At 53.0% G+C, this 12,633-nt stretch overlaps 1 protein-coding gene across 1 annotated transcript; it reads right to left on the bottom strand.

Annotated features, from left to right (window-relative positions):
- Nucleotides 1–3,403: 3,403 nt before the first annotated feature.
- Nucleotides 3,404–11,405, bottom strand: Igfbp3 (insulin like growth factor binding protein 3). Its single transcript, XM_003465779.5, has 5 exons — nt 10,858–11,405; nt 7,626–7,852; nt 7,068–7,187; nt 6,012–6,150; nt 3,404–4,782 (listed from the first exon to the last, which is right to left on the bottom strand). Exons 1-4 carry the CDS (start codon nt 11,375–11,377, stop codon nt 6,025–6,027), a joined length of 993 nt encoding a protein of 330 aa, XP_003465827.3. The 5' UTR covers nt 11,378–11,405; the 3' UTR covers nt 3,404–4,782; nt 6,012–6,024.
- Between the last annotated feature and the right edge of the window lie 1,228 nt (nt 11,406–12,633).

The raw sequence follows: 12,633 nt of genomic DNA, 5'->3' as shown, positions 1-12,633 counted from the left end.
GGACACAACAGTTCTTAATATGCTGCATCTAATGACACAGCTTACAATACATGAGACAAGCTAGGTGGAACTTAAGAAATGGACGAATCTGATATCACTGTTGAAGATTTCAACCCTTCTTTCCACAAGTAGACAGATTCATCAAGTAGAAATTCAGGACAGACAGACTTGATCTCAAAAGCATCATCAACCAGTGGAACACAATTGGTATCTATAGATTATTTAAAGAATAGCAGAACACATATTATTTCTGAGCTCACATGGAATACTTACCTAAAACGACCACATTCTGGATCATAAAACACAGCTTGATAAGTGCAAAAGGATAAAAATTATATAGCATCTGTTCTTATACCACAAATTAAACTAAAAATCAAACTAGAACACAATATAAAGATAGCTAGAAAGTCACAAATTATTTGGAGATTAAGCAACATGGTTTTAAATAACACATGATATAAGAAAGGAAGCATAAGAGAAATTAAAACATTTTTAGCTAAAGAAAGAGTAAAATACAGTTTATCAAAATTTGTGGGATGCGACTAAAACAAGGCTCAGAGGAACATTTGTGAATTAATTATATGTGGTAGAGCACAAGGATTTTCTAGAATCAGTAATGTAAACTTCTATATTAGGAGACTAGAGAATAAAGGACAATTTAAGCTTAACCACGCATAAAATGAAATAATAAAGCAAACATCAGTGCAGGGAAAATCAAGAAAACCATGGAAGAGATCAAAGAAACTATGTCTGGCTCTTTAAAAAGTTTAATAAAGTTAATGAACTCATAAGTACACTAACCAAGAAAAGGAAAAAGCACAATTTATCTCTACCGAAAGCGAAAGAGGAGCCATTGCTGCTGTCCCATTGATATTAAAAGGGTAACAAAGGAACACTCTGAACATCTTGCACGCCCAAACTTGGTATTTTAGACACAACCAACTAATGGCTTGAAACTACTAAATTTCACAGGAGGGGAAGTAAGTATTTAACCAGGGATGAGAGCTTCTGAAAATTAAATCGAGTAAAAAGCCTTCCAAAAATAAAGCTCCAGGCCCAGGTGCTTTTATTGGTGAATTCTACTAAATATTTAAGAGAGAGATGACAGCAATTCTTTATGATCTTTTTCTTGGAGTAATTGTTGTAGGACACTTCCCACCTCATTTTATGTCAAAACCACATGAAGACATTACAAGGTGACAACCACAGATCAGTATCTCTCATGAGCGTAAATGAAAATTCCTCCGCAAAATATTAGCAGCTCATATCTGACGACATGTTAAAGACACTAAACTGTCATGCTAAGGCCTGTTAGCAGGACAGTGTTGCTAGTGATCTTACCTTACTTGGGTGAAAAAGGAAGACCCTGAAAACCACTCAGATTCAGGCTTTGGTTGTGACATTTCCTCCTTCTCCTCCACCCTTGCCTTTCTCTTTCCCTCCCTTCACTCTATAAAAATTGATTTTAGCTACAATATTTTATGTGGAGAAAAGAATTTATAATAAAAATAGAAAACAAGGCTCCTCACAGCTAGCCCTCACATCCGCTCCATTGTACATAAGTATTGACGTGTACATAAATTGAACTTCTGCAAGATGTTCTTTTTAAATGTGTGATTAGGAGGATACTTTCAGGGAAGCAAAAAACAACCCCCCAAAGTGGGAGAAAATATTTGCAAATCCTGTATCCAATAAGATACTGCTATCTACAATATAGAAGGAACTCTATAACTAAAGAAAAGGCACGTGAAACAATTGGAAATGGACCAGGGATCTGAACCTACATTTCTTCAAGGAGGATGCATCAGTGGCTCAGAGGACCTGAAAAGTGACAGACGAGGCACAAATCAAAACTGCAATGAGGCGCAGCCCCGCTTGGCCAGAATACAGCACTCCCCCCAAAAACTTGAGGATTGCGGGCAGGCACAGGAGCCCTCCTCAGGTGCTGGTGGGACTGCATAACGCACTTCCTGGAAATGCGGGGGACATGTGGAGGAAGCTGTGATCATGGGGCTGTATTAGGGTTCTCCAGAGAAACAGAGCTCACAGGTGAGACCCATCCACCCATCCCTCTTGTGTCTATCAATCCTCTTTATGTATCAATCTGTCCGTCATGTGTCATCTATATCATCTGCCAGTCAACCCATCCACGTGTCTACTCAGCTACTGAAGGAGGCTTCCTATGAAGAACAGGCCACACGCTGACAGAGGAGAAGAGGTCCCACCATCTCCCAGTACCTGTGACCCTTCACGGTGTGCAAAGTGGCAGAGGCCAGATGTAGGGTGAGGCAAGGAGGGCACATGAGAGGTTGGCTTCCGGCAAGGCAAGACTGTGGGCTGATAAAAAGTGTCGTAGTGTGGCATGAGCCTGTATTCCCAGCACTCAGGAGGCAGAATTGGGAGGATCTCCCAGACCACACAGGGAGACTCTCGACGGGAAGCATCATTGTGTGGCTCGCACCTCCGTGCAGCACCTGGACTCCTGGCCTCACAGCCTGCTCTCTGGGCCCTGCTGGCCACCCCGTGGCCCTTGTGCCTCCTCCTCCCAGGGCTTGGCAAGCACAGTCTCAGGGGTCTGCTTGTCACTTCTCAATTTGGCCCCAAAGTCAGCCCCACATACTCAGATCCGAGCACGCACAGAACCAGTGAGCCCTGTATCTGTGATTCTGGAGCCATCTCAAAAGCCCTGCCAATGGACCAGACGTGAACACAGGGTAACTCCCTGAAGTCACACCTCAAGCTTGTGCCTGATGTGGCCCTGTGACAAGGGACAACTTTCCCAAGGCTACTGAGCCCAGAACCCACCTAGGGCCTCTTCCTTTTCCTGCTTCGGTGCTCCTTCCTGCCAGCTGGACAGTGGTAGAAGGGCTGGGATAGGACATGGGTATCCTGGGTGTCCCCTCCCAGACCACACGGAGTGTGATGCCCAGAACTGAGGACCTGCTTGCATTGTGACAGCTGATAGAAAACCCCTGCTGAGTACTTCCAGGGTGGCCTGACGCGGTGGTGAAGAGGCTTTAAGCCCAGCACTTGCGAGGCTGAGGCAGGAGGGTTGCCAAGTTTAAGCCCCACCTGGGCAATTTAGCGACTTAGTGAGATCCTGCTTCCAAATAAAAAATTAAAAGTGGCTGTGGCTGTAGCCCAATGTGAAGGCTTTATCCAGGTTTCATCGCCAGCACTGCCACAAACCGAGAGCCAAAACAACTCCAGGCTCCATGGATGCCATTGAAGGCCACCAGAAGGGTCTTGCTGGGATTCTTTTGTTAACCAGAGACAGGAACATGCGCTTGTGATGTTTTCTTCCCTGGCAGGAATTGCTACCTTCTCAGAATTATTCCCTTCGAAACGCAAAATCCAGAGACAGGCAGAAACACGGGGGGAAAAAAAGAGAGATTTCCTCTCCTTGTCACGGTAAAAACTTTATTTACTATTTATAAATACATTGCAAGACAAACTTTCCAAAAATACTTTTTTTTTCTCAAAAACTTAATTAAAAAAATAAAGGAAAGCTAATAGGTAGGCAGAACATCCCCAGAGCCCTTGGAATTATCAAGGGAGCTCCACGCAGCGGGTCCACCCCCGGGGCCGCGGGCTTCGTCAGACAGGCTCAGGGCCCAGCCTTGGGGACAGCAGGTGGCCGCAGGCACGAGCTCTTTTCCTTGGTCACAGCCGTGGTTAGCTACATCATCTAGTATCTCTACCATTTCCTCTAGGATTATCTAGTACAGATCCTATTATATTTGGGCTATGCCGTATATACTGTTAACTTCTCCGTATATATGCGTGAGTGGGGGAGAGTGTAAGGGTTCCAAGTTCAACCAACACAGGTCAGAGAGCTCTCAGGAAGAGTCCAGCGTCCTCGAAAGGCTCCCAGCAAGCCGGGCATCTTTCCTGTTTAGACTTTGTTTTTTAAAAAACACATTGCGCCCGAGCAGGAGACAGGAGAGATGAAAATAAACCTTTTGCTTTTAAAGAGCTTAACCTCAAAAATACACTTGGTTTTGAGGAGTTGAAGTAGCAAACACTATTTTCTGCAGTCATCTAGAGAATCGAGCATCACTCACAAGGGCCTCGGGACAAGGAGGAGGAGGCTGCCAGTTTTTACCCCTACCTCTGCCACCCTGTGGGACCAAGATGAAAGCCTCCCCGCCACCCAGCCTTCTAAAGGGCCCTGTCCTCAAGCAGTTGCCACCTGGTGGAGGAGGACACACATACACACACACACACCAGGTGCACAGCGTCCTGGTACCCCCTGGAAACTTCCAGGTCATTCTGTCTGTGAGACAGGGCTCCAAAGCAGATCAGGTCCCTTGCAGATGACGGACAAACTTCGTGGTCGAGACTCAGGATTCGAAGATGTCCCCACATGGGCTGTGGCCTTGGGAGGGGCTTCAGGATATCCAGGTGACTGGAGTTGAAGGTTCCTACTCTCCTAGGCCTGTGCTCTTTTGACAGAGGGAGGGAGTGAGGGTCGGTCACCTTCTCAGCTGACCTGGGGTGTGGTTCCGGGAGGGGACCGGAGGCTGTGGCCTTCTGTGCAAGTGAACTTTTACAGGCAGCAACTAGAAACTTCAAACTGCTCTTTGCTAATTACTGGAAAGATGCTCACGTTTACCACTTAAAGGAACCATAGGCATTTCGAAAATCTGTCTAAACTTTGGTTTGGTTTTGTTTCTGTAAAATCAGTTCACCACAGAAAGAAATATAAGTCGAGGCTGTAGCCAGCTGCTGACCTTTGGCAGTCTTTTGTGCAAAATAAGGCGTATTTGAGCTCCACATTGACTGGAACAGAAAGTGAGAAACACGAATTGAAATAACCACCAGGAAAACTGAAAAGATCCAGCTCCTGCCCTATACTATGCAGTGGGCGGGGACTTCTAACTTCTGTGGTTTGTGGTTTTCCTTTCTTAGTGGCTGCCCACATCTGCAGGACATAATGACTTGACCCATGCAGGTAACACATCCCCTTCTTTTTCCATCCCCTCCCTCCATCTCTTGATCCCTTCCCATCTGAAAAATATCTTCCTACTTTCTATTATCTTTTATTTTGCTCTTTATTTATATGTTGGGTTTCTCATAGAAATGAAGTCATGTGGTGTTTAAGCTTGTTGTGTGTCTGATTTTTTCCCCTGAAGTACTATGGTCTCAAGGTGCATCCATTTGCCTATAACTGATTTAAGCTTATCCTTATTTGTGGCAGAGCAGTACTCTGTGGTGTATAAATACCACATTTTCTCTATCCACTCATCTGCTGATGGGCACACAGGCTGCTTCCAAGATTTAGCTATTATAAATTATACTGCTATAAATAGCAATTTCAAATTGTTCCAGCTGTTCTTCTGGGTATCTTCCCCCAAAAGTCAAACGCATCATAAATCAAAACTATGTGTTCATTGTTAAAAAGTTATTGTAAAAAGTATTTCCTCCAACTTGCAAGAAGAATCTACTGTATCTAAAAATCTACTTGTATCTAAAAATAAAAAATGTCTTCTGCTTATTAAGTGTCTTCGGGAGATAAATGGAAATATGTTTGTTTTTTTTATTCTCCAATAACTCCCTCATTTACTGCAAGAAAAAAAGCAAGCCATGACCACATTCTTCAAAAGCATGACTTAGAATTCCATTTTCTAGAGATGTAAATGCTCTTTCCTAAAGCTAAAGTCACTACAAGCTTTAAAAAAAAAAAACAAAACCACACTGTATTTTTCAGAAGAATAACAGTCACACTGTGGGCAAGTTCTTGGGAGTTTCCTGTGGGGTCTGGGAGCCATCAGCCTGGCTTCCGCGGACGGAGGGACCTAGCTTCACTCTGAAAACTCTTCAAGGCCTGTGGCCGTGGCGTGAGTCACTTAGGGCAAAGCCAGGGCAGCAGCCTCCCCTGAGCCTGTGGGACGGGCGGGGGCTTCCACCTTCCTCTCTGAGGCCTGTGGCTGAGGAGGGGCCGTGGCCACGCCCAGCCCACTGTGCCCATCCCTACCCCACCCCGTCTCACCCCCTCCCCCTCTGCTTACGTGGTCAGCGGGTCTACTGGCTGTGCATGCTCAGGCAGTGCACGTCCTCCTTGCCCTTGGCGTCGTAGCCCGGGAGGGGCTGCCCGTACTTGTCCACGCACCAGCAGAAGCCCCGCTTTCTGCCTTTAGAGGGGCGGCACTGGGGGACAAAGAGGACCGAGCTGTGGGCATCCCGTGTGCCACAGAAACTCTGTCCGGGACTGGTGGAGAGCCACCGTGTGGAGGTAGCAATGTGTGCACACAGGCGTTTGTGTGCATGTGCACCCACTGTGTCCACATGTGTGTGTGCATTGTGTGCCTGCATGTGTACGCACTGTAGGTCTACATGCATGTGTGTGCACTGTGGGTCTGTAAGCATTGTGTGTGTGTATATGCATTGCGGGTCTGCGGGTGTGTATACTGTACGTCTGCATGTGCACTGTGTCTGCATGTGTGTGTTGTGTGTGCACTGTGGGTGTGTGTGTGCATGCATCCATGTGCACATGTGTGCCTGTGTGCTGGCTGAGTCTCAGAGACCACACTCTACCTCCCAGTCTGAGGCTGTTGAGCGGGGGTGACTGGTAGAAAACGCCCGTGAGAAGCATAGCCCAGACACGGTGGCTGAGGGCAAGGTCTGGGCATTCTGGCCATGGCCACCATGACACTATTGGGACGGTGGGAACTGTCCTGTTAGGAAGCCAAGCAGAATGCTGACCCCCAAGCCCAGTCTCCAGAGGCACATGCATCATGGTTTAATGGCATTTTAAATTTTCACAGCCTGACACTGTGGGAAAGGCGTGGGGGCTGAGGGGGACCTGAATGGGCTCCTCTGTCCTCACCACTAGTTATTCCAGATGCTGTGAGGCTGGAAAACGCATCCCTTTGCTGTGGGTGGTGGGCTCTCCTTTGCTCTGCCCAGCAGAGGGCACTGTGGCTGGGACTCGGGCCACCCCTGATGGACCCTCAGTCCATCCTGAGACTGACAGCTGAGTCACAGCACAGGGGACTCAGGGACTCTGAGCTGGAGCCTGGGGCCGGCGAGGACGGATACCCGGGGAAGACCTCCCCGCCACTCACCTGCTTCTTCTTGTAGAACCCCTTCTTGTCACAGTTTGGGATATGGACACCCCTGGGGCTCAGCACGTTGAGGAACTTCAGGTGGTTGAGTGTGTCCTCCATCTCTCTCCGGCAGGGGCCCTGAGGGGCAGCAAGTTCAGACCAGAAGCCATGGTCAGTGCTCCGAGGCCGACTCCATGTCATGCCTACAGGCCCTGAACACCCCTCAGCCCTCCAAGGCCCCGGGTTAGTAGGGAGGATGCTCAGCTCTGTTATCCTGAGTCCCACAGAGCTGGGTGAGCTCAGAAGGCCCAGGTAAGTGCCTTTGTGAGCAGCTCGCCCTGCATACACCATTCTTGGAGGCATGCCATGATTTTGGGGTGCATCAGACCTTGGGGGCACACTGTATGTGGCAAGCACTGGCTTAGCTGGAATCTCCTCAGTCTCCAAGACCGGACTGGGTCTCGGAAGGAGGGGCAGTGGGAGTAGATGGGACTCCTGAGACTCAGCGCGCAGCCTGGGTTGTGGTTCATGGTGGGTCTCCCCGCTGCACCCTTTAACAAAAGCAAAGGCTCTCACGTATTCTGTCTCCCGCTTGGACTCGGAGGAGAAGTTCTGGGTGTCCGTGCTCTGGGACTCATAGTCCACCTTGTAGCGCTGGCTGTCCTTAGCATGGCCTTTCTTGATGACGTCCATCTTGGTGTGGAGGGTGTGGGACTTGGAGTCGGTCACCCGGTGGGTGCCAGGGACCGCCTGGGTCTCCACGCTGCTAGTACTCTGGTCCTCCTCCGACTCGCTGGCATTTCCTGGAAAATATGTGGGAGAGGAAGGCGTGATGGATGCCCACACTGAAATGTTACTCACCGATTCCCCGAAGGTTAAAAGCAAAACCCGAAACAACCCTGCCTTGCGAAAGCAGTACCCTACGCTATGTGTTGCTTTCCTGGAGGAGGCCATCTGTTTACAGGTCAGTCTGCAGCGGGGCATGGGGGTGCACACCTGTGGGTCCTGTACCCTGGAAGGCTGAGGCAGGAGGACTGCAAATTTGAGCCCTGCTTGAGCAACGTAAGAGACTTAGACTCTTTCTCAAAATAAAAATTAAAATAAGCTGGGATACAGTTCAGTGTGAAGGCCCAGAACCGAAAAGAAATCACAAACAAAACAAAACAGCCCCAGGTCATTCATCCCCCACCCCCCCAGTTTTGCTAAGTAGCCGCCTCTGAAAGAACTTCCTTAGTGAAAGCAGCGTGGCTCCATCCTCCACCAGCAGGGGGCGGACGTGCGCCACCGAAGGCCGCGCCAATCTTGCAGGAGGCCCGGAGTGGTCCTTGCACCCCTCCTCCCACCCCCGGAAGCAAAGGCCGCCCCGGGGGACGTGGACAAAATAGACACTCTCCACGCGGCGGCGTTTCTGGGCAGCAGTCTGGGTGTGAACGAGGTCTCCTGGGACTCTTGCTCCCGGACCAGTGCCCAGGAGCTGAAGTCCAGCTCGGATGGGGACACGCCTGTGCCCCTAGGGTCCTGCCGCTGGCTGCTTTCTAGGTCCCCGTCATATCTCAGAGTCAAGGTCCACAGAGACCCCGAGCTTCTGGGTTGCGTGCCCCTCCCCCAAAGCACAGAGGTCCAGGGGATGCGGATCTCTAAGAGCCCTGGGGGTGGGACGGAAGTGGGGAAGGGGCTCCCGCAGACTCTGGCCTTGAGGGTCAGAAATGCTACCAAGAGGCCGGGAGAACAGTCGTGGGGTAGCCGGGATCCCTGAGCGCCAAGGGACTTTCTGGCTGGACGCAGGCCAGGATCCTAACTCCTCCTCCTCCAGCAGGAATCCAAGGGGCCACGGGGCCCCGCAGAGATCAAAGGCCACGTGGATGGGAGCCCAGGGTCGCACTGGGACCTCGAAAGCCTTGGCTGCAGCCCGCAGCTGGCCTGGCCAGGACAGCCGGTTCTGGACCCGGCCCATCTGGGTGCAATGTGCCAGCTCCAGCTGAAGGCTTTCTTGTCCCCCCGGGACACGGCCGGTGGTGGCAGGCTGCCCACAGGGAAGCCGAAGTGGCATGACCTCTGGCTCTCGGCAAGTGCTGGGCTCCCCAAAGCCACAGGGCAGACTCTGCAGGGGGTCCTGGAACACCTGCTGCGCTGGCTCCCCTGAGAGGTCCTGGGGAGTCGTCACCCTCTCCAGGGAGCCAAACAGCTCCCCAGGAGCGCAACAGCTTGTGTTTTGGGATCCGAATTCCCAGGGTCCATATGGACAGAGCAGGTCCATAATTGATCAACTTGGTGTCCATTTTCTTTAATCTGAGGTTTGTTTTTTTTTTTTTTTTTTTTTTTTGGACTGGAGAGAAAGGTGATGCTAAGCATATGCAACTAAACACATTTGCATTACTTTTCCGAGGACTCCAAGTGATTTCCTAAACTCTCTGGATTGCTGTTTTAATGCTTAGACTGCTGGCTAACAGTGAAGTCAAATGGCTGCTTAAACAATGGAGAATCATGATTCTTCAATTTTTTTTTTTTTCTTGTGCTGGGGATTAAGACCTGGACCTCTGCACTGGGCCTCATGCCTACTTTTTGAAAAAACTTTAAAAAAAATTCTGAAACTCGAGTACACTGCCCAGGCTAGGAGAGAACATGTGATCTTCCTGTCTCAGCCTACCCAACCAAGGACTAGGATTAGAGGTGTGTGCCAGGACACCCTGCAGGAGAACTGACTTGATTGTCATAGACTTAGCTGTTTTTCCCCCAAATGGATTCTGAATCACATAGATCTTTTTATAATCCTGTAAGAATCCACACCAACTAACAGACACACCCTGAGGCTGCCACGGTGGAAATGCTATCTAGGAAAGCCCGACCAGGAGAGAATATTGAGAAGCACTTCTAGGATCGCCTTTGCACACCCCTTCCCCCAAATGCACTGAAACACACACGCACACAGAGTAAATGACATAATTTGCTCCGAGAGAAAAATCACGCCGCGACTTTCACAGCTGGCCAGAGCCTGAGAAGCAACTGGATTCCCGCCTGGCCACTGCCCGGTGTTTCTCGGGGTGAGTAACACCGGTCCCTCGGGGGAGGACCAGGCTTTGCAGCGGAGTGGTGAGAGCCACAGTGGTGGCCGGCAGCCACGGAGGTGAAAGAGCCGCAGCCCTGGAAAGAACCCGGCACAGGGAACCCGACCCGAGGCGCCGCCGGAGGGCTAAGCGCCAAAAGGTTTTGCGTTTTTCCTCTTTTTGGGTGGCCCTCACCCGCAACTCCTGTCTTCCATTTCGCATAAAGAACTTGTCAGTCCTCTCCCAGTCGCTGAAATCGCTTCGGTCCGCGCTGCCCCGCGCTCCTCCGCGCCTTGGCAGGTGCGGGGTGGCCGACAGGGGACAAGTGGGGGTGGCGCTGAAAGTGGCGAACGAGGTTCAGAGCGACGCGCTCTGCCCCTGGGCGACATAGCGAAGTTACTCAAGCCGCAGAAAGGCCCCGTGGCGCGGATCCTACCCTGCTGGCTTCTGGACACGCGGGGACGTGCGTTACTTTGCGAACCGAAGCCCGAGCCGGCATCTGCAGGCAGTTTCGGGCGGTACCGTTCCTGCGTCAGATCCCACTGACCGCCCGCCTGGGTCTCCAGCCTCCCGCCCCGAAAACCTCCTAACTGCACTGAAAGCGCTCTGCAAGCCATCAGGACTCCGCACGCTGGGAAGGAGGCGGCTGCGGATGGTGCCTCGGGCGCGGGGGACTGGGGGCTCGGTTGGTGGCGGGCTCTGTTTCCCCACTCCCACCTCACGGACGGGAAGCGCAGGGTCCCACAACCGCGACGGTGGCTCACCTGGAGCGGAGGACGCCGGCAGCAGGAAGGAGTGCAGGCGGCCAGCGGCGCTGGCGTTGGCGCAGAACCCGCGGCCGTGTAGGAGCGCGTGCAGGGGGCGCGGCTCATCGGGCTGCGGCTGACAGCGGAGGCCGGAGCCGCAGCGCTCTGTGTAGACGCCGCACGCTTGGCCCTCGCGCAGGGCGCACGTCAGGCAGCAGCCGCAGCCCGGCTCGCGCACCAGCTCGGCGCAAGCGGGCGCGGTGGGCGGAGGCGCGCACTGCGCCAGCGCACGCGCGTCGCACGGCTCGCAGCGCACGACTGGGCCCGCGCCCACCGCGCTCACACCGGCTCGCGCCCCGGGCGGCCCGCGGAGCAGTGCCAGCGTGATGAGTGCGGCGGCCCAAAGCGCAGGGCGCGCCCGATGCATGGCGCCCGCGGCTGGGGCAGCTGCTGGTGTGGCCGTAGCACGCGGGGACGGAGCTATGACAGCGCGCGGCGAAAGCTGCGGGATCCGTGCAGGCGCGCAATGGCAGATCATCAGCGCTCAGTTGCCGCGCTAGCGTCTGGCCAGCCTCGGCGAGCCGGCCGCTATATAGAAGCTGGGGTGGCCGAGGACACGCCCCGGAACGGCGCGCCCAGGACGGGGAGGGGGGTTGGGCCGGCGCAGGCAGGGCTCGGGGGCCGTGCCTCGCCCCGTGCGCGAGGGCCGAGTGCGGGGACGCGCAACGCGCTGATTTACGGGGCACCTGCTCTAAACGCGCCAGTGCCAGGTGTCCTTGGGAGTCTCAGCGCCTAGGGTTACTCTGGCACCCCAGAATACCTTAGTGCCTCCAGTCATCCTAGTCCCTCCCAGCCGACTTGGCTCCACTAACCTCCCCGAGGCCAGAGCCCCCCAATCCCCGAACGCCCGCGGCGAGGGAATGCCTGGAAACTGGCTGGTGCGGCTCCTCATTCGTGTGTAGCCTGCAGAGCTTTCTAATATTGAGTTCCTTGTATGAGACACGTGGTGGAGTACTTCTGAGTAGACCCCATTTGCCTCGGTTTTATCTGTGCTGGCCCGGCCACCGACCCTCCCCTAGGCGCGCGCGCAGGTGTCTGCAGAAGCGCGCGAGGCGCCCCGTTGCGCGTTTGCTTCGGGAGCGGTCGTGGTTCCCACCGGCGGCTTCCCCGCGAGTGCCCGCTTAGCATAGGAGTCCGCAGCGAATAGGTCCCAGGGCGCAGCTTTCCAAGATTCTAAATTCCAACCGCCTTCCTGGTTTCAGGGTTCTCCCAATTACTTTTTCAAATAAAGCTGACGCCTTGGACAACAGAATAACGCCTTAGAGCGGGCACTGCAGAAGCAGAGTTAGTAACCAAGTCGTCCTTAACCGCGGACAAGGTCACATACACGGTTTGGGGCGCTCTTCTGGGCACTGGACTCTTTCCCTGAGCTCGTTCGGACTCGGATTCTCGCTAAGCAGCGGGGTGTTCGCTGCGCCCTGCGAGCGAAGCTGTGCCCTAGAGGTCGCCTGGCTTTCCTGGGTTGTCCGCGAGCCCTTTCCGGATCTGGCCGACAGGGGGCGCAGCTGGCCCAGGATTGGACGAAGACGCGTTCTGCGGCTCCAGCGCAAAGCGTTGCTGCGCGAGCTGGCCTTGGGACGCTGCGGGACCCTCGGAGGAGGAGACCCCCCCTGCACTGCAGGGATGCTGGCCATTTGCCTTAGGAAGTGGACGGCTGTCTCGGAGGCGTCTTGTGCGGTTCGCGGCGGGAACGGCAAACCCTGGCTTCCTTTCCTTCCTGCTTGAGCACGCAGC

Source organism: Cavia porcellus, unplaced genomic scaffold, assembly GCF_034190915.1.
Source record: "Cavia porcellus strain 051 isolate PalLab524CR breed Dunkin Hartley unplaced genomic scaffold, mCavPor4.1 scaffold_23, whole genome shotgun sequence".
Taxonomy (NCBI): domain Eukaryota; kingdom Metazoa; phylum Chordata; class Mammalia; order Rodentia; family Caviidae; genus Cavia; species Cavia porcellus.
The sequence above is the reverse complement of the archived record's forward strand: the minus strand, read 5'-3'. Positions and strand labels throughout refer to the sequence as shown.